The sequence below is a fragment of the Dermacentor andersoni genome, chromosome 1 (genome assembly GCF_023375885.2).
Source record: "Dermacentor andersoni chromosome 1, qqDerAnde1_hic_scaffold, whole genome shotgun sequence".
Lineage (NCBI taxonomy): Eukaryota > Metazoa > Arthropoda > Arachnida > Ixodida > Ixodidae > Dermacentor > Dermacentor andersoni.
In genome coordinates this window covers 371,344,346-371,366,137 of record NC_092814.1, presented here as the reverse complement: position 1 = coordinate 371,366,137, position 21,792 = coordinate 371,344,346, and the positions used below count along the sequence as shown (strand labels likewise).

The following is a 21,792-nucleotide window of genomic DNA, read 5'->3' as shown; positions in this document are numbered from 1 at the left end:
GGAACTAGCAGCTGCTCTCTTTCCCTGGCTCGTCGGCAGCTTGTGCCATGAATCTTCAGTCCTTATCAAACACAAGGCCCTGGCTTTATATGTGCATGAGATGTTGAGCATACTAGATGGTGAGGTTTAAGTGTCTTTGTTAGTTGTCACATGGTATTTATAAACTTAAGCTGGCTTTCGCTTTTCATTTGAAAAAGGGGACTGCACATGAACTAGGTTGCTATCGATGTGGTTGTCGACATGCTTCACAACTTTTGCATTGATGCCTTATCAATTCGGTTAATTGAAAGTTTGCTATGTAAACCTCATAATTTTAGCTAATTGGACAATAACACTTTACTAGCCTAAACATCGCTCATCAGCTTAGTGGTTGCCATTTGCGTAAAGCCCTCTTTTTTTTTTCCTTCTTGGTGTCATTTATTTGGGACAACTGTTATGTCTCGGAATGGCAAATTTGCTTTCTCTCATGTCCTTTGGCCTTGCGTGCTTGGGAAGAGCAACATTCATCAGTCCTATTTTGATTGATTGATCTGACTCAATATTCTAAAGGAACACGGGCTGTAAGAGATGCCGTGACAGAAAGTTAATTTCGAACACGTGGGGCTCTTCAGTGAGCATCCAGTGTTTGGTACTTGAGCACTTTTGCATTCAGAGTGGGACAGCCTCGACAAACAATTGAAGCTGCTACCTCATGCTCAGCAACACATGGTCACTGCAGCATGTACCAATTGCTTTTATCCTGCCCTCAGTTGAACCTTTGCTTCCACAGCGCGGCACTTTATTTTCAGAGAGCTATGTGGCACCTGACCTGATGCACGTAAGCATACAGCACAAAGCGTTGCAAGCTCACACTATGCAGGAAGGTTCAGAAAAATATGTTTCAGATTTCTTATGAGGCTACAGAAGACAAGTGATTTCTTACGGATTGCTTCTTTTACTGACAGTCGCATGACTAATCCCAATGCAAGATTTGAAGTCTGTTGTCCAAATAGTGCACAACCACTTGAAGGCTTGCAAAAAGCTGGCACTGTTAATGGCAATTGCAACAGGTTCAAAGCGTGTGCATAGCGGGCCTGCTAGTGCCACGATGACAGTAGTCCTTGCTGCTTTCCCACTACTGTCAACGCCTTTATGACAAAGTGCTTGGAACCTCTAGTATTCTTCGTTATATGTACAAGTCACTTCGCTGTGAAGGTCGTGCACCGTACTGCTTACCCTAGAGCAGGCTAACCACATTCACCAAAAGTAAATCTTTATTTAGCATAATTCAGGAGAGACTTCGTAGAATAATTGCTAATTCTAGGTGCACACTTGGACAAAATTAGCAACTGCAGCCAAGCTTATTGTACCAAGATTCACGGCATGCTTTGCAGCAAAACATAGGAGCTACACAAAGTAAAGCTGCAGATTGTCAAATGTCGCTATCGCCTCTTTTGCCGTGAGATTTCTTGGTTAGTCTACAGGATCTTCATCACTATTGCCTTTGTTGACTTTCGCATCCTTACCTACCCCCCGGCTGGCTTTGAATACATTGTCGGTCGTCACTTATGATCAAATCACCAACTGCGATGCATTTGTCAGCCATTGCATGCACTGATGCACTGAAACAAGCAGCATACTAGTCGAGCGATTGCCGGAGCAGTGAAGTGGGACTACTTTTGATAGTGGCATGCTTGTCAACTGCCACTCAACTGTCAACTGCCATTCGTCGTAAGGCAACCGCTAAACTGCCAGGGGATGCCTAAATTTCTTTCTTGTACAGGCAAATTTGTTCTACCAGTCTTCATTGTAGAGGCATTCAATCAATCAATAAAAAAATAATAATTTTAAAGCATGATTACAAGAAGGATACGCAGAAGAGGGTCCCAAGGTCGCAAGTCCGTACCAGGCCCCTCTGGACATGATGTTCGACTGTATACTGGGAGTTCCAAGGTAACGTTGAGGGGAATGCCATTGTGAATTTTTCTAGTGAATTTAGGGAAGTCGGGGAGGCGAGTCTCCTCAGCTCCGCTCCTAAGGTAGAATAATTTTATTCTCGCCTCCCCTTCCTGGCTTTTGACCTGGGTGGGTTTGCAGGGTTCGCACAGCCCCTTGAAACCCTTGAATATCCTTGATATTGACAGTATAAGTTCAAGGGCCCTTGAAACTACTTGAATACCCGTGAGCTCCTTGTAATCCTTGAAAATCCCGTAGGATTTGTTCCGATAGAGAAAATTAGCGACGTACCTCTGCAAGTCACGCTGATTTTAAAGGCCCTTTCGCTTACGAATGCCCATGTAAACAATCTGTGTTGACTGAAGGGCAACATCAAGAAGTTTCGGTTTTAAATCCCGCAGCCCCTACGTCGTCTGGCAACTAATATGCATCGGAAATCGAATCCAATCCAATGCGAGGCATATCGCTCGGTCGGTTATAGTGCCTAGAATATACTCTAGTGCACCGTCCACCGAGCGTCTGCAACGCGCGACGTTGGCACGGGCAGTGATGCCTGCCATCGCGGGCCACCAGACGGCGATGCCTGTCGGCACCATGCTAAACCGTGGGGAGTTCGACTGGCGTTCGTTTGCGATGCGTTGATTGCAATGCGTAGTTCAGTTCGCGCCTTGCTGCTGCTTTCGTTGCAGTCATTTCTTCTTGTGAGTGGGTGCTTTGCGTCTATGTGTGCGCTCGTCTGTCAAAAGAAACTTTAGACAGGTTGCGAAACTGCGATTTCCCAGACAGAGACGTGGAAAGAAACGGCTCCTCTCATTACCCAGCGCGTCCGCAGACCCCGAATGTATCGCGGATTGAGACAAGAACATAACAGAGGCAGATCGCCGGGCAAATGGGGAGGCTCGCGTCGTGTCTCGCCTGAAGTCCGCCCAAGCATCAGCATGGTCTGGCACAGTCTCGTAGTGCAGCGCACCAAGCGGCCGGCGGCGGCAGGCGTCACTTTCGGTGCTACCGCGACACCCGCGCTCGGCGCACTAGTGAGTGCTCTTTTAGGCGCTATAGTTGGACCGTCTGTCGGCCTCGTGCGCGCCATTTCAGTGAAGTTCGCGTTTGCTTTGTGTGTTTGCTCTGACAAGATGCCAGGCGGGAAGTGCAAGTTTCAGTCTGCGTGGCTGCAACATACGGACTATCGTCACTGGGTAAGACCGGAACCAAGTGATCCTTATCGAGCAAAGTGCGCAATGTGTCAGAAGACGGTCGACATTGCAACGATGGGGGAATCTGCCTTGAAGAGCCACCAGAAAGGCGCGAAGCACCGATCCAAAACTGCAGCAGGTGAAGGCTGCTCATCCGTCGCAAGTTTCGTGCAAGCTGGAAATCTGACGTCCGCTGCTCCTCGTAAGCGTGAAACCACGGCAACTTCCTCTCGGGCTGCGACACTTGACGAAGACTGTAGAAAGCATGATTCCGTGATCGAAGCCGAGATTTTGTGGACGATGAAAGTTGTGTCGTCACACTACTCCTACAGCTCCAGTGGATCCATTTCTCAGCTATTCCAAAAGATGTTTCCGGATAGCGAGGTCGCGAGAAGCTTCTTGCTCCGAGAAAAAATGCGCGTACGTCGCGTGCCACGGTCTACGCCCATTTTTCACTTCGCAGGTACAACAAATGATGGAGAAGTCTGACAATTTTGTTGTGCTTTTTGACGAAACCTTGAATGAATACCTGCAAAGAAAACAACTTGATGTTCACGTCAGATTGTGGAACAACTGTGAGGTGATAACCAGATACCTGACTTCGGCATTCATGGGTCACAGCACAGCGGACGACCTTATGCAGAAATTGACGGAAACACTCGCGTCATTTCCCCTGAGCAGGATTGTGCAGCTCTCGATGGACGGCCCGAATGTCAACTGGAGTCTTTTCAACAAGTTGCAGCAGCACATGAAGAATGACTTTCAAGTTCAGTGCTTGGATATTGGTTCATGTGGCTTGCACACAGTGCATAATGCTTACAAAGCAGGAATGCATGCGACGAGCTGGCCAGTTGACACTTTTCTGTCGAGCTTATTCTCACTCTTCCATGATGCACCGGCCCGCCGTGAAGATTTTGTTGAAGAAACAAGGAGCAAGCTGTTTCCACTTCCTTTCGTACCCCACCGTTGGGTCGAGAACGTGCCAGTACTGGAGAGAGCCCTGGCTATGTGGGAGCATTTGAGGCACTACACCGAAGCAGTGAGCGACCATAGGCTACCCTTGCCGAAATGTAGAGCGTATGAGAACGTCAGTGATTTTCTAAAGGACCAGCTTGCACTTGCGAAACTGAACTTTTCCCTAAACGTTGCAATGGTTGTGCAGCCTTTCTTGACTGTTTTTCAGAGTGATTCTCCAAAGACATTTTTTTTAGCGAAAGAGCTTGAAACTGTCTTGAGGAGCCTCCTTGCAAGGTTCATGAAGCGCACGGTGTTGACAGAAGCCACGAGCATCACGAAACTGCTGCGAATTGATGTTCATGATACTGCCAATTACACGTCACTTGAGAAGGTGGACGTTGGACGAGTGGCTGAGAAGATCTCAAAGAGCGGAAAAGCGAGTACCAAGTGTGTCTTTGAATTTAGGGGTGAGTGTCGGAAGTTCATTGTGAACATGATCCTGAAAATCATGGAGAGAAGTCCTATTAGGTACCCTCTGGTTCGAGGGTTGTCATGTTTCGACCCCAGAGAGATGTCAAAGACAGAAATGTGCCTTGGGAAGCTGAAAGTTGTTCTTAACTGTTTAATTGACAGCAAGCTTCTTTCTGAGCACAAGAGGGATATTGTGTGTGCACAGTACATTCAGTTCTGCCAAGAAAAACGGCATGAACTGCAAAACTATGAAAGAGACCAGGAACGCCTTGACGTTCTCTTCGTGCGCCTTTTGAAGCATGACCCGGCGTTCTCGATGTTGTGGGAAGTACTGAAGGTCCTTCTCTTGCTTAGCCATGGGCAGGCGTCAGTAGAAAGAGGTTTCAGTGTAAACAAGCAGATCGCGGTCGAAAATATGGCAGAGCTCTCTTATATCTCACAACGAGTCATCTGCGAGGCCGTGAAAACCCACGGTGGGCTGCTTAACGTTCCCCTGTCGAAAGAATTGAAGTCATCAGTGCGCCAAGCCAGGCATAGGTATGCGTTATACATGGACGAACAGAAGAAGCAAGCTGTAGCACAGCAGGTAACGTTGAAGAGAAAAGAACTCGAGCTAGAGCTACAGAGCATGCAAGAAAAGAAGACAAAGCTCCAAAAAACTCTTAAGTGCTTGCAGGAGTCAGCGGATCGCTTTTCGGAAGACGCCGAAGCAAAAAATGACCTGACTTGTCTTGTCAAGGCCAACAGTTTCCGTCGAACAGCCAAAGAAAAAGAAGCAGAGATAACAGCTCTTGAAAGAGAAATTAATGCGAAAATAGGGCTCCTTTCCTAAGTCACGTGAGGAAATAAAATTATGCTAACACTCCTTGAATTCTGCCTTTTTGCATCCTTGAAATCCTTGAAATGTCCTTGAATTTTCAGCGAAATATTGTGTACGAACCCTGGGTTTGTCATGGCACAAACACAACGTGTATCTTACTGTGGTTAACCTCGGCCTGCTAAAGACTACCAGCATATTTTGTGGCAGCAGCGGAGTTGCAAAAATAGTAGAATCGGTCTACAGAGCAATGCATTCTGGCCAATTTCACACCATGATATTGAAGCTGAAATGCCAGAATGTGCAACTGTCATGCCCCTAGCAGACACCCGCAAGTCACGTTTCTGCCTCCCAGTCTCCTTTACCAAGCTGCGATATCCCCTGCTTCGTGCATTGCGTGACGGCAAGGCCAAAATGGTCGCATCACTCATGCGTGCACTTTTCAGCGTTTCGGTTTCGATTTTCTGAATAAAACTGGCAAGAACATGTTAATTCATCTCTCTTCAGCCCTGTGCAAGTGGTTACAGACTCTTTGAACGACAGGTTTCAAGTCTAAAATTAGAACCGATCGTCTCTTTCCATTAAATGCGGTCTAAGGTTAGTAATTGTGCAATTACTGCTTCGATTCATTTTAGTATGTACACTGCTGCATTAAACTGATCAAATCTCGTAGTTGTCTTTCCTACATTAAGAAAATTGTGAATAGATTTTCTCAAACAGCTTAAACCGAGTACTAATGTGCCACTTTCAACTTATCATTATTTTCCATTAAACAAAGGTTTCGATCCTAGAAGGTGTTGGAGCACCCTAAATTTTAATTTACTGTACCTTTTGCTATGAACCAGGTTTGATGCCCAAGAGGTCGCGACGCAGTAGTACATTGGCACATTCTGTTCCTACAATCAGTGTGGCTGCCACATACATGCTTGGTCACAAGAAACTGTGTGCAGCAGTACTTTTTATGAGCAACGTCATCGAAGCTAGCCTGATTACTACATGACATCTGCAATTTTTTCTCTGTGTCATGACATTGCGATGTTTTCCGGCCTTCATAGGTGCAAAAAGTGCTGTGCTTGAGTTTGTACAACAATGAAAATATGTCGGTACTCATTTAAAGGGGTAAGCATAATGTTCGTGGTGTAGTTAGTTGCTCAACCATACTTTCAAATAGAAAGGGCAGCTTTGCAAGTGGTACCTTTTGAATCCATCGTTCCCCTTATGATGATAACATATACCTGAACATGAGGATCTGAAAAGGCAGATGGGAACACTGCTTGTGGCTGCTTAGTATGGAATGCGTGGTTGCTTTACCATGGAATGCACCATTGCTATGCAGCCAGTTGCTAAGCTCGCTGCAGCCTCAAAAGCCTGGCATCGAATGCCAAGTAGCACAAGTTCTGGCCTTTTCTGATTTGTTCAGACAGGCTTGAGTGCACAACATAATGGCATTATCATTCTCTCCCCCTTTTGGCTGCAAGGGGTATTAAATGTGAAAGTCAGAGGACAGGAAACAGGCTGTCAGTTAATGAACCATCGATGGGCTGACTAATGGACTCTTTTCACATTTGCAAGCGTGCTTCTCTGCACTGCACATTTGCCCAACTAACAACAGCACAGGTCGCAGTTCAAACTAAAATATATGCCATTTGCACATGCTGGGGCTTCTATCTTGCACATGGTTTCATCACAAGAGCAAAATCTACATTTTACGTGCCATAACACAAGCAAACTGTGCTTGTACAGGCTGTTTGCAAAAATGATTACGCTGCTATTAGTTGGCCAAACTGTCTAGCAGAAAAGCTAGCTTTACAATTACAAATAGATGCTATTGGAAGTTGCTTCCACAAGCATGCACACACACAAAAGTGAATTGAGCGGGATTAAGTGCATAATGGTGCACCTTTCTTTTCGTAGGTAATGAGCAACAACTTGTGGAAAACAGTTGCTCATTACTTTTGCCATGGGCTCATACAAACAGAATTGCACAGCACATAAGATGTGTGACAATTTATGCACACAGAACTTTTATACATGTGTTTGTTGCAGTTTGGCATAATGTTTCGTTGGGTCTTGAGTGCCACAGCTAGAAACACTTTGGCAACATATACTAACTTTGGACACACCAACCTTTGCTGAAACAAGTGTACTATTGAGAGTCGAAGACAAGGCGGCACGAGAAACAGAAGAGGCATGTTTTATAAGCAAATCGGGTGAAAGTTGCGTCACGAGGCCATCCATTATGCAGCATGCTGCAGAGTTAGATTACTTGGATGCCTACCACTATATGATGTTGGAACTAAAAAGTTTTGCTTTCTAACTTTTTCTTGGGCCGCGTTTTTCAGCGCATCTATATAGCTGTGTTTTTTCGTTAAATTCTCACTTGATAGTCTGCACTGTGTCGTGCATTTGCTTCCCCTCCATCTCCATTATTCTGCGCTGCCTAAGTCAAGAATACTTACTTCCGGTGCATTCTGGTCAACCTGTTGAAACTTTCTCCTGTGGCGCTTTCTGCAACACTGGTCAAACTAGGAGGAGCCTTGCACAGACATTATGTACTGCAAAAGTAACGAGAACTGCGCGAGCTGGAATATGTTCATGGTCTGTCAGCACAACTAGACAAAGACAAAAAAGAAGAGACGGCCACAAGTGCTCTCTATCAACTGAAGCTTTAATGCAAACACATGGCCTCAACACATGCCTCAAAGAACACCACATTTCAATTAAAGGGCACACCCAGCTCTCATCTAGCCACTGTCACACTTGTGGTTACATGCCTCTTTTCAATAGTACTGCCATCGTTATGAAGCACAGAGGGCAGTGTACGCATGAGATAGCTGAAGCTTTTCACATCCATAAGCAGGCGCACAAATGCACAAGTCAGCCTTCCATCACACTAACACAGGATCAATTCAACTTTTTGTTTTATCACATGTAATTACCGTATTTTCGCGATTCTAAGCACCCCCCTCTATTTTCGCGAAACAATTGGGAAAAAAAGTTTGCATGCGAATCTAAGCACTCCCCTATTTGTTAGGAAGAGCGCGCAGCCAAGGCCGCCTAGCGCGCTTGCTCGCTTTGTCATCGAGCTGGAGCCGTCGGAGTCCTGATGTGGAACGGCGTCCGCGGCGCGATCTTGCCGCACAGCTGGACTACAGAGCCGCACGGACTCGTGAGCGGCAGTGACAGTGACTGAGCATCCGACACAAACGGTGGGTTCACTGTCTTCACCGGTTTTTCTTTTGGATGTTTGCAAAATAAAATGTTATTTCTCGCACCCATCTCGTTGTGATATCGCTGCGAAATGAGGGAGGGGGGGTCATTCTAGATTTTTCGAATCTAAGCACTCCTCCTCACTTTGGGCATCGCGATCATGAAAAAAAGGGGGTGCTTAGAATCGAGTAAATACGGTAAACATGATTTTTATGTATCCTCTTTACAAGATGTTGGTTTTGTTTTTCCCTGCTTTGGTGCAATCTACGTTGCATATATTGGCCATGTGCTTGCATTAAAGCTTCAGTTGATAGATGGTGCCTTCTTTTTCGTCTTTGTGTAGTTGTTGTGCTGGAAGATTATGAGGCATTATGTATTTGGTCATTTACCATTAACCATTCGAGTGTTGCCTCATAGCATAATGTGTGCGAATGTGGTAAACCTTTCCCTTTGGTTGGTGGCAACAGTCTGTATAAATGAGCCCTTTGCTGCAAGCACTGAACTGAGTCTGTGCAGTCATCCATTACTACTAAGAACCATGACCGGGCTCACAAGTATGGCCAAGTGCTGCCTAGTGATGTCACCACCACTTCCAAAACAAATTCAGCAGCTATTTCCTATATGTGCAAGTTGGCACACATTCAGGCTACTTCCTTTCGCCTCTCTATTTTGTGCAAGCAGCACCAACAGGCCTTGTGGTTTTTCTGTCACCTGCCGCATTAATCTAGCCACACTTTTGTAGAGCTAAAAGTGTGCTTAAGTGTTTTAATGAAAAGAATTCCTTTGTAATTTGTCAAGTAGGAAAGAATAAAGCACATAAAGAACATTACCAAGAGCTTTATTATATATCAGAGAGGGGCTCGCATCAATAAGTATCACCAGTGGACTAAGCTTCCAACAGAATTAGAAAAGCACAGGGCGTTTCCTGCAGAAGGGCACTGTAACACTCTACTACACCCAATGTGAACTGCCTTGATCAGATGCACTACTTCTCAGCATTCTCTGAACATCCTCCAACATAGGTACATAGATGCCATTGAAGCTCGAGTTCTGGCAAAGCTTTCCAGTAGGGTCTCACCTAGAGGTCCTATCAGCTTGATCCCCAAAGAATTTGTCGACTGCGACCTTCTGAAAACACAAGGCTCATATTCCAGGTGGACACCAGGTTGAGGCTTGCTGCTGTCTGGTCACAGGAGCCGAGAGTGTGCACCGCAACCTAGTGGGTCCATTTAAATGTCACCCCGCTTTCTCTGCAGCATGCACCTCAGGTACCATCACTGGCTCTGACAAGACTCGGAAGTGGTGCAGCCTAAAGCACTGACATCGCTGGAGGTGCTGGGGATCAAACTGGGCAAAAGTGAACAAGGATGGGTGGGAGAAGTACCCCCTAATGGAAGCGCACAGTCCTCAAGACCATCCCAACTCTGTCCCGAGAAGGATGTGACCCGGACAACTTGCAAGAAAAAATAGCAGTCACATCTGGGCCGCCAGTGCTGCTTGCTGCTCCTTTTCTTTCCGCTGCTTCTCGCGAATCATTTCTTGCTCGATGAGTGCTTCTTTTAAGCTCCTGGGCCGCTCGCCCTCCTTGCGCCAAAATGTCTGCTGCATAAGGATGCCCAGGTCCAACTGATGTTCCCTGGATGCTGCGCAGGTATGCAATGCAACATGGTCACACAGGGCACCAGCATTTTGCAGGGGCACAAACTGCTATCACACTTGCCGCACTCACTTACTGGCCCTACTTATTCAAAAAAATATTGCTCTTTCTTGCTCAAAATTTCTCTTACCAGAAAGTTTGCCACAATAACCATAGCATTTTGCAGTCCAAATGTATACCAGTTTTTTGTCACACTTTTTGTACGCCATTACAATAAGCCCCATCTTTCATGCCCACTGCACGTCAAATGCCTATGCTTACAAATTTCTAAATCTTACCATACTTGCATCATCATATGTGTTTCCCTTCCCTTAGCATCCATTTTCGTAAGCTGGTTATCTGCTCTATGCACTTCACGATCTGCAACAACTCTACTTCTTCAAAGGTCATTAAACAGAAATTTGAGTTGAGTTTTACTAGCAGATGACGGCTTCTATAAACAAAAAATGTCACTCTTACCGCGAGAGGAAGCTTGGCAAGCCAGAAAAGACTGAAAACAAAAGATGGCTGGCAATGTCGCCTGGAAGTTCCAGCACCAGCGTGCCCTGACATCATGAATTTTGACACCGTCTGCTTGGGCCTACTTAATTTTTTGTCGGTACAGTAAAGATGAATTAGATTGTATTCTAAAGGAGCCAAAGACTGAACTTTGCCGGTTTCCAATAGTTTTCAGCCCAAATATGTAAACATACTTTGAAACGTACGACCTCACACTGACATATCGGCACTGGGTGTCAACGTGAAATTCAAGAAATGGAAGTTTGGCGTTTACTTTCTCTTCTTGTGATCAACCTCAAATTACAAAATTAACGAAAATATAATTTTCTAAAAATAATCTTAATGACACTTAACCACTATAAACTGATCTTGTGTTTCTTTTTACGTGTCCTTTTAGCTACAATCATAACTAGAATATCAGAAACACCAATTTGCTCTCTAATCCACAATGTCATTTTCCTGTCTCTTGCACATGTAATCTTCCGCTCCATGCCCATTGGGCAGCCCTTCCTCCCATCGTTACCCTCAAAGATTTGTCTTCGTGAGTAGGTACAGGCAAAATGCACTGACTATATACTGTTGTCTCTTTGACAACAGTGATCAGCTGAAGTTTGTGATTTGCCCTACCTCGTATGCAATTCAAACAAATTTTATTCAAATATGTCTGGAAATTTTCTTCTCATGCTCCAGGTCTGTCCTGCACGTTGTATGTCTGGTCTAAGTAAACATTCCTTCCCTGCTTAAAGAGGCCAACTGTCAACCTGGAGTCCTTGTTCCCTTGCCAGGCTATTGAACATTGGTTTTCTGCATATGGATCTTCAAATCGGCCCTTAGACTTGAATAGTTTATGTACTCTATCATTTGTTGTAACTTGATTCCCAGAGCACTGAAAAAGTCAATTGTGTGACCACACCTTTTCGTAACTTCAACCAAACATTTTTAAAAAGTGGTATATCGTAGGCAAATGCAACCAACAACATGATGTTAGTATAGTAGGTTGGAGTAACGCAGTCTGTTATCCTGAAGTGCCCTTAGTTATCTATTAGCAAAGTTCAATTACACAATTTATTTTTGCAACCGCTACTGTACATGCCAGTGCTTTTGATTCTGTAAATACTGGTTGAGTTTGAACAAAACTTGAAGCAGTGCGAAGAAGATGAGGACAGGAATGAAAAACAAACACAGCTGGACAGCTAGTCTTGCGTTTGTTTTCGATTCCTGTCCTCATCTTCTTTGCACTGCTTCAAGTTTTACTGAAGATGAACCAACTTGCCCAAATCAAGTTGTTGCTACTACATACATGGTTGAGTTTCTAGCGGGATTCTGCTTATACCTGCTTATTGACAAGATGTTATTCACCAGGAGTGTTCCAGAAATCTGTGAAGTAATTTTCACAGCTAAATCATAGAGTCCCTGGCAAAATTCACACTTTCACTTTTATTTTTCCTGCTAGTGCAACTTTGTTATGGCAAAATTAATTGACTGAGAATACAACCCCAGGTGCATTAATAGATGTGCCCATAATTGTGCACCATGTCTCCAGGATGCAGACTTCACAGGAACCGACAACCGTGCAGATGTAATAAAATCTACTTGCAATGGAGTCATACACAACAGTATATTGCTTGCAATCGTGAAACACTTCAGCATTATTGATTTTTTGAGTCTCCATGTAAATACAGGCAAGTAATGATGTAATACTACTATCACATGCTGGATTGAGCAGCAAAACTCTGCCTTTCAAAGACTATCTTCTACACACAAAATTGCACCACCAATGATAAAGCGAAATCTTGATGAATTAACAATTCAGAGACGGGCCTCATAGCCCGACTCTAAAGTGTCAGGACTGCTGCAGCCTCGTCAACCCCTGTGACGACAGTCAAGGGGAGAGGAGAATGTGCTTTAATAAATGTTTCAACAACCAACAATGCAGAGGGTTGGTGAAACCTGGAATAGCCACTAATGCATTTTTTTTTTAATCCATGATTTCATTTAGTGCGGAAAAAAAAATACAGCTGCTGGTGAACACAAATGCACTAACTGTGATACACAACGAAATAGTTAACTCTTTGAATACCAATGGCCATCTCTCAGGGGTTTAACAAATTCATTTTGTCACCACACACACGGCTGTTAGCATATAATACAGCATTATAATTTGCTGAAAACTAATTAGTGTTTCTAAATGTACATTAAGAGAAGAAATATATTTAATAAATAATTACAAAAACTTCTGAAGCTGACATTTTTGTGGCCACTTGAAAAAATAAGAAACTATAAAATGTGAAAAAAATTTCAGAACATACATTTCACAACGAGAGTGTGTTGGGAGGCTAGTTGATAAGACACTTTTTTGTGAACTTAAACTGTGCTAGGGACGAGACACCGAGGAGGAAGAAGACGGGATGAACGCAGACTAACAACTGGTTCAGTCGTTCGTCCTGTCTTCTTCTACCTCGGTGTCTCGTCCCTTGCACAGTTTAAGCTCACAAAAAAAAGAAAGAAAAAGAAAAATCACAGAAATAATATTTCAAGAAAATTCTTCTATAAAAAATTGAATGGTACACAATCGTTTTTACGGTGCAAAACGCAAATATGTTAGACCTTATGGTGCCTGTGTCATGTAATGAAGCATTAGGAACACCTAGGTGAGGGTTAGTTCGTTCATCTTTACAACTATGCTCAAATTGTGAGACTGAAACGAGGACACACAGAGAAGGTGTTCTGTGGCATTTGCTTCTCTGTGTGTCCTTGTTTCAGTCACACTAGTTAAGCAGTTCCTTTACTTCATCAGGAAGAGGTAGATTGCATTTTCAACAGCAAACATCTGTTTCTTGTTCAACTTTGTGCTCCAGAGAGTACATGTTGCAGTATTGCCTTTTCTAAACTATTTCCGGGTTGGTGTTGAAGATTTGGTACCAGTTTTTGAGCAAGAAGGTCCTAGCGATTTTCAGCGTCGAGGTTCAGCAGCTGATGGAGGAGCTCAATTCTGAACAACTTTGGCACTTGTCCGAAACTGCAACTGTTCTAAACATTGTGAAAATGCCCAGTTCTTCATTTTGGATGCGTGGCAGACCTCTAGAATAGCGATTGAAAAGAATAAAACTGCTCAGAGTCAAAAGCTGAACTTACCAGCCAACAGCTCCCACCATTTCCTTTCAATTACCACTTACCCAGCATGGTGGTGCTACTGGCCACCATTGCTGCATTTTGATGTAAAAAAAAATTGCAAAAAAACTTGTGTGTTATATTTAGGTGCACGTTAAAGAACCTTATAATTAATTCTGAGTCCCCCACCATGGCGCACCTCACAATCAGATTGTAGTTTTTCGCATGTAAAAGCCCAGAATGTAATAATTTTAATCAATGTTCATCTTTCAGTGTTGTGAGATAGTAGATTTGACCATGTAGTGCCATTCTCTGGCTTACTACTGGTTCTCTGATCACAAAAATTTGATGTTGAGGCACCATAACTATGAGCCGCATGGACTTTTTTTGAAGTGGCGAAAGGCCAATTTTTCACTACAATGTGCGCCCCTCAGGTTACGAAAGGTTGTGTAAAAAATCACAGTATTGCTGCAGAAACAAAAGAAAATTATTCTTGAGGTGAGTTTCCTGGGCTACCTGTTGGATAGTGCTATCCACGTGAGAAACGATTTCAACGTGCTGATATTGTGGGTCAGGATCTTTGATCATTGGTGAACAATTTGGGCACGAGTGGTAACAAAATAGTTAGCCTCCAAATGCCACTCAACCAAGCACATATCTTGAGGAACCCTCCTTCTTGAGCTTCCTTTATGCCAAACACCAGTTCATTTGGTTGCTTATATGCTGAAATATTGACTGTATTTTTCGCAGTTTATTTTCACTGAATGGTGCTGTCAAACACTGGCACACAAGTACCTGCAGACAGCCACAGAACTGTATCACCTCGGATAGCATGCTTTGATGCAGTACCCTGTCAAGGTGGCAGAAGAAAAACGCAGTGCAGGTCAGCGAGGAAATGCGGTAGCCTTGTGCTAAGGACGCGTAAACACACATGACAAACAGTGCTGCGAGTGTTCACGCGTCTCCGCATTTGACCGCAATCTCGCGAGGCAGGTGCAGCGTACACCGGCAATGTGTATCGCAGATGCCTCAATAAATCAGAACGTATAATGACTTACGCGACATACCGATAAGAAAGACAGTTGCAAGTATTTCGCTCGTCTCTACTGCAGCAGAACTGCAGTGCGAACACATAAAACGGACGCTTTGTTCGTGCCCTCTAAAAGTTGTAACAATTACTCTCATAAAAGTGAACGGTAAAGTCTGCATGGCTGCCTGGGCGACACAAAAACTAAAATGGTACAGTTACACAACTTGAGATCAAAAACGTACTTTCTGGCTCAGAGAAGCTTGTGAACATGTCGTATATGGCGCGGCTAAACAAGAGGCAAGTGCCTCCGATGCTGAACACGAGCACAGTGAACTTCCGATGCCGGGTGAACCACGAAACCTTGGGCACACGGATGGGGTGCTGTCTACGGCTCCACGGGTCTACTGCCAACCGTACAATGGACGTGATCATAGCTTCCACCTTGTAGTAGCGAAACTAGTGATGGACCGCACAACTTAACACACACATCCGAGAAATCAGCTACAGACACAGCATTCTAGGCCATTCAACACAGCACGGCAGGTCATAGAATGAAGGCAGGTCGCCAGCCAGACGGGCAAGACCAAATTGGCAAGACGCAAACGGGTCACGAATTTACGTATTTGGCTTGACTTGACCGAGACATCGCGAACCGAGACTGGGTCGAAGCCAAGAAACAAATTATTATAATTATGATACCAGCACTGATTATGCTGATTAGGGGCCTTCAGCATTTTGCTTACCTCTTCTTAAATCTTTTCTATCTTCATTAAAACTCCTTATCTATACTAGCGACGACCCCTGCTCTACCTATCGCTTAATAATTTTTTCCACCAATCGCTTTTTTTGTTTATCTTGACCGATGACCAAAGCGTTGCGCTAGCCGTCCGGTCCTACTACCACCGTCCCTTGGCAACACCTCCTAAAAACATTGTATGAAACTCTATGCTAAAAACAACACCTCCTAAATGTTTTAGGAGGTATTGCCACAGAACACCTATACAAACTTGTATTGCCCTTAGTCCTGTTTCAAAGGGAATACTCTTATCATCATCAGCAGTAGAAGCAGTGGCAACAGCAGCAGCTTCCCCTCATGTTCCCCTCCCACTTCTTTGCCTTTACCACCATAATGTGGACTGCGGTTACCGTGGTTGTCTGTGTCGGCTGCTATATGCGCTCGGTTTGCGAAGCAACATTTTTGTCTACCTAATGGTGCAGCCCTCAACAATGGTGGCTTGAAAAGCTACCAATAAGCTTGTGGCTACCGCATTTAGGTGATGTCACTGTTGAACTAGCGTAATCTGGAAGCTATTGCGCATGTGGGACCGTGCAAGCCGTGTAGCGCTGGCGTGCAATGCAAGATTTGAGTATTTCCCGGCGCCACCCTTGAACAGTGAAAGAGCCGTGTGATGGTTAAACTACCCATAATAGCATTGTGACCCACTCTGTTAAGCAACGTTACAGCTCGCTTGTAGCAATTTCTCGCGATTGGTGTCAGTAACACGCTTGCTTGACTGGGACGATGCTAAGATGGATCAGAAAGAAGCGTCGAAAGGTGTTCCGCACGAGACACGACGTGTGTCGGCCAAAGGCAGTGCCGCGGTGGGTGGTTTGGCCGCCGCCGGTAAAGCGGATCAACAGTCTCCTTGCGAAGACCGAAAGACTGTCGGCAAGCGCAGCGTCAAGACCGCGGTCAGGCGTCTCCTGCCGAGTTTGTCCCCAGGCGTACGGGATCCGTCGCCGATGCGTCGGAATTGTCAGCAGTTCGAATCGGCTGCTCCCGAAGCAGAAGGCAAAAATACGCCCGCCACATCGACACCGTCGTCGTCGTACGATGTTTTGGGTTCTATAATTTCCACATCAACCGCTGAACCCATTGTCGAGCGACTCGTCCGAAGAGCGCCAGCCAAGGAAGCGCCTTCCAGAGACACAACCACCGGCGAACACCAGCAAGGCGACGCCGAGAAACCCCGAAAGTCGTTAAAAGAGGCGCTTTTGTCCAAAATGATGGCACTGTTCGGCGGTTCTGGGTTATCTGCTACTGCGCGTGACACCGCGACGGCCGCACCGATGCCGTCCACCAGCCGTGGCTCTGTCGAGCCGCTGGTGGCAAAGAGGCCGCGTGGCAGCCGTGAAGAGAACCTACAAGGCCCTGGCATTCTCTTCGGCGGCCTGCCTGCGGTTCCTGATGGCATTGAAACCGGACCGTCGCAGGCACCCAGACCGGCCAAGCGTCCAGCGACGGGCTTCCATGGTCCATCAGCTTCCGGCGCTGCCCACTACTGGCAGCAAGCCACACCAGGCTCGGGGATGCCCAGAGGTGGCCCTGGACCGCCCTGGTGTTTTCTAGGTACACTATCTGCATGACACGCATGCTATATTTTAAGGTGCGGGCCGAGACATTCCTTTTATTATTTTACGCCTCATAATTATAACGAATGTCTGCATGATGCGCGGCAGTAGAACCGAGCGCCTGTGGGGTACCTATTCGCAACAGTTACGCTGTCTGCACATATATACTCACATATGATGACCAAGCATTCATAAATCTAGTAATTGTTAATTCGTTATTTTTTTCATAGAAATGCAGTCCTGTGTGTCTGCACAGAAAAAAAATTGCAAGTCATAAAAGGAATATTTAAGCAATTTCTGGTCAAATAAAGTATAAACCCCATGCAAGTGATTCTGCATGCAATGGCAACAAACAACACAATAGAGATGGCTGTCACGTTCGCTGGTCACCTACAAGCCGTACTTCATGTGTGCGACGCCTCCCCGGTGTTGCTGGTATGAGGGCAGCAAATACACGCCGAAACTGGCGTGACACATGCTTTATTAATTGGATATGTTTTACTATAAAGAGCAGCATAAAATATTTCTTAAAATCTTGCAGTATGTTGTTATACTGCACATATCAAATAAGTTGTTTGCTCATTCCATGCAACAATCGGTAGTACTTGACTGATGTACATCCAGTTCCGGCTTCGCGCTATTGGCTAGTTGCTCATAGGACTTCCGGACGACGAGCGATCAAGCGACACAAATGAGCGATCTGCTCATGCAATGACCCGTTTCATCGCTCAAAAGCTGTCGTGCACTAAATCGCTGTCATGCATGGGGTTTGCGCTTAATTCCAAACAGAAATTTTAGTGCGGCAATTATAACTCTTGTTGCTGACCAGTATAATGACAGAATTTGTGTTTTGGTGCCCGTACAGGCACCTTGATCACAAAACCAATGAGGACAATGGTCATCGCTTAAACAACTTATGTACTCCTAAATATGTGACATAAGTGACTTCGCATAGATGTGGTGAAGATTTCCATCCATTCTGTTAAGGGTGTTGCCAGTAGTTTGAATGATGAGTGGTTCTAAATGAAACTGAGATGACACATTTCGGTCTGTCGCCAAGGTGCTTGCGCCGTCCCATGTGATGGTGTGTCCAGATCCCTCCGCTGAGGCATTTGTTCACCTGTTTTCCTTCTTGATGTCATTCTGGTGCTTTTTCAAACATCTATCTAGATTTCCGGTCTCGCCAATGTAGACTGCTCTGAAATATCTGCATGGTATATTGTATATCACACCAGGAAACATGCATCGAGGCAGAGTGTCAGTCACATTGAGATCTTGGCCGCTATCTTGTACGCATTCGAAAAGCCAACATTCGGTTTTGCCTCACATGATTGGCCTGGGCCGCGATATCGGCGTGGCTTGGACAATCGCGTGAGGTGAAACTGAACGTCGGCTTTTCGAATGTGTACAAGATAGCGGCCCTTGTCTCAGCTTAGTGCTCGGCGCATGCGCTACATGCACGTCATGTTTCCAGAAAACGTGCACGAGTGCATCACTCATCTGTGCCATATAGTGAACCGCTGCATGCTTTGTTGAAACAGTAATTATTCATTCTGGATGCTGTACTGCTAGAGATGCTCTGCTGTTTGGCAAAAAGAAACAAGATGTTTGTTGAAAGCAGATGTCAGAGAGTTATTGATCAGTGTGAGACATTCTGACACAAGAAGGAACACCTGTTGGCAGCATTTCTGTGAAGTGCATTAATATTCTCATCAAATTTGGTAGTCACTTTTCTTTAACAGTGGTGTTCCAAAATACTCCAGCCTAGTAATGAAGCACATGCATAGTTCCAGTTTTCATTAGCAGAGCATGCACACAGACATTCCACACTATTTTGGCACTTCCTTCTTTACCCAGGGGTTCTGGAAGTGTATTCTGAGTGGGGGAGGCAGGAGCAGGGTTTCATGCTGCCTATGAAGACTTATCTTCTTTTTTTTTTAACTAGGCTTATTTTACTACACAAGAGGGGGCTCTGCCCTCAGGGTTGGAGGAGCAGTGTCCCCCTGCAGTGGAACCTGTGCTCGCCCCCTCTGGTTGCAGAGCCCCTGTCTTTACCCCCACTGCACAGAATAATACCCTTGCCTGACGGGCAAATTCAGTGTCACATTGAGTGAGCACACTTGGCATTAGTGTCATTGGGAGGCGTTGCGCAAGAAAGTTTAGCGACAGTCGCTGCCCAGTGCGTTTGGCAAATTCACTTCACTTGTCCTGCTGTATTATAGGGCATATTTGTCATTTTTGTCCCACCCAGTATTATTCCAACTTCTTTTGTTTCCAGTTCTAAATTGCAGTGGCTGTTGCTATCCTATTTCACTCTTTCTGTACACGGGGTGACCCAGCTACCATGCATCGAGTTTTTAAAGACTGGCCATTCCACGCAAAGACCAAGTGCATATTGTTTGCACTTGAGTGGAGTAGCTGCCAGTAATATTTTGTTGATGCCATTCAAGTTAATGACATCTTAGTTGAAATCAAGAAAAAGAAATGGGCATGGGCAGGACATGTAATGAGGAGGGAAGATAACCGATGGTCATTAAGGGTTACGGACTGGATTCCAAGGGAAGGGAAGCGTAGCAGGGCGCGGCAGAAAGTTAGGTGGGTGGATGAGATTAAGAAGTTTGCAGGGACAACATGGCCACAATTAGTACATGACTGGGGTTGTTGAAGTATGGGAGAGGCCTTTGCCCTGCAGTGGGTGTGACCAGGCTGATGATAATGATGATGATTCAATTTAATAATTAATTGCTATTAGTTAATATTTTTTTATATTACTACCCCCCGTGGTTGCTCAGTGGCTGTGGTGTTGTGGTGCTTGAGCATGAGATCGCGGGATCGAAAGCCGGCCGCGGCCGCTGCATTTCAATGGGGTCGAAATGCGAAAACACCCGTGTACTTAGATTTAGGTGCACGTTAAAGAACCCGAGGTGGTCAAAATTTCCAGAGTCCTCCACTACGGCGTGCCTCATAATCAGAAACTGGTTTTGGCACATAAAACTTCATAAACGAACGAAAGAACTTTTTGTATTACTGCTCTGAATGCTGTGCTGTGAATGAATAATTTGTAGGAAATTGAAAGAAACTTCAAGCTGGTATGTTTTCAGTGTGGTACTCTTTGCCCGCTTATTTTTTTCTTTTCGGCCGATAAAAAAAAATGCATGAAAAATGAAAAATATGTGACTAACCCATATCAAAAAGCAGTGCCCTCAAACAAGCTCCATAGCAGTTAGTGGCAGCAGAGCTGGCACTTTATTTGGCATGCCCTGCCTACGACAGTGTGGCACATTGCTGTTGATGGGGAAAGAGTGCCAATCACTGGTGGCTGATGCGTCACGGAAAGAGTGCGCTCACTAGCTCTTGTGAAGTGCGATTGAGGGCACTGCTTGTTGATGCAGGCGGACGTGTAGTCACGTGATATTTTTCATTTTTCATGGGCTTTTTTTATCAACCGGAAAAAATAAATGGGCAAGAAGTACCTGGCTGACAACATGCCAGTTTTAAGTTTCTTTCAGTTTCCTATAAATTCTTCATTGACAGCACACCATTCAGGGCAGTAACTTAGAGAATAGTTCATTTCAATTAATAAATTGAATGGCATCAACAAAAAAATTACTGGTTGCTGCTGTACTCGATTGTGAACAATATGCACTTGGTTATCTCTGTGTAGAATGGCCCATATGTTTTAAAAACGCGATGGGTGATAGCTTGGACACCCTGAATATCACATCGGAAAATTGCTCAGGAGCACATTGGTGTTTCTGTTTGAGCAGTTTCTCAATTTAAGATGTTTTTTTTTCATAATACAAAGGTAACATTAATGACAGCTTTCCTAATACTAATATTTACTAATGCAAGTAGCATTCTTGGCATTGTCAGACCAGTTCGTCTTGGGCTATCTAACCTAACCAAAAATATGGGCTAATTCTGAAACTGGTCCAGTCTAAAAATGTGGGCAATTCCCGTGAGTGTGTACGTGCCACTCTTCACTGAACCCGTTTGATGTCATCTTGGGCCACTGGGTATGTGCAGACTTCGCAGCTGTGAGCAGTGGCGCTGTATGGTGCAACGCGTTCAGAGGGAAGCGCGAAAGAGAAGCCCGGCTGCAGTGCACGCCTCGTACATGACGCATTTTGTCTGTTTGCATTCTTGAACAGTATGCAGGTTTTTTAATGTAATTTTTGTTGTGCCAGTGGGATTGATTTCAAATGACACTGTTTTACCACGTAGAGCTGAGGCGGCAAAATGGCAGTCAGTGAAGCAAAGTGTGGCTTCACTAAGTGACACTAAATTTGCTGCTCTGACAGGGGTATAAGCAAAAACTAGTTACGGCTCCACGTGTGTCGGTGTGCAAATGTACAGTTCGTATTACACCTTTATCTCAGAAATATGACAGTCGCACAGGCTAATATTTTATCTACAATTGTACATCTATATATATATGTATATACTCTATTTCAAACATAACAGGCAATGTTAGCAAAGGCGAGAGAGACTTCTTTCACTGCTCACGTTACAACCAAAAAATTGTGCATAATATGTGACAGAAAGCTATCGGTTGTATCAT

The 21,792-nt window shown here is 44.8% G+C and overlaps 2 protein-coding genes and 1 pseudogene across 3 annotated transcripts in view; 2 read left to right on the top strand and 1 right to left on the bottom strand.

Moving 5' to 3' along the window:
- The first annotated feature begins 2,873 nt into the window (after window positions 1-2,873).
- On the top strand, window positions 2,874-5,504 carry LOC140219838 (uncharacterized; annotated as a pseudogene).
- A 3,900-nt stretch (window positions 5,505-9,404) lies between these two features.
- On the bottom strand, window positions 9,405-15,500 carry LOC126516793 (uncharacterized). The gene is made up of 2 exons (XM_050166897.3): window positions 15,122-15,500; window positions 9,405-10,226 (listed from the first exon to the last, which is right to left on the bottom strand). The coding sequence occupies exons 1-2, from the start codon at window positions 15,309-15,311 to the stop codon at window positions 10,057-10,059; spliced, it is 360 nt and encodes a 119-aa protein (XP_050022854.2). The 5' UTR covers window positions 15,312-15,500; the 3' UTR covers window positions 9,405-10,056.
- A 486-nt stretch (window positions 15,501-15,986) lies between these two features.
- The window catches only part of Swt1 (Swt1 RNA endoribonuclease), a 129,331-nt gene continuing 123,525 nt past the window's right edge, over window positions 15,987-21,792 (top strand). For both annotated transcript variants that reach the window (XM_055063928.2, XM_050166881.3), the window contains exon 1: window positions 15,987-17,229. In XM_055063928.2, the coding sequence (XP_054919903.2) occupies window positions 16,410-17,229 (820 nt within the window). In that variant the 5' untranslated portion in view covers window positions 15,987-16,409. The remainder of the gene's footprint in view (window positions 17,230-21,792) is intronic.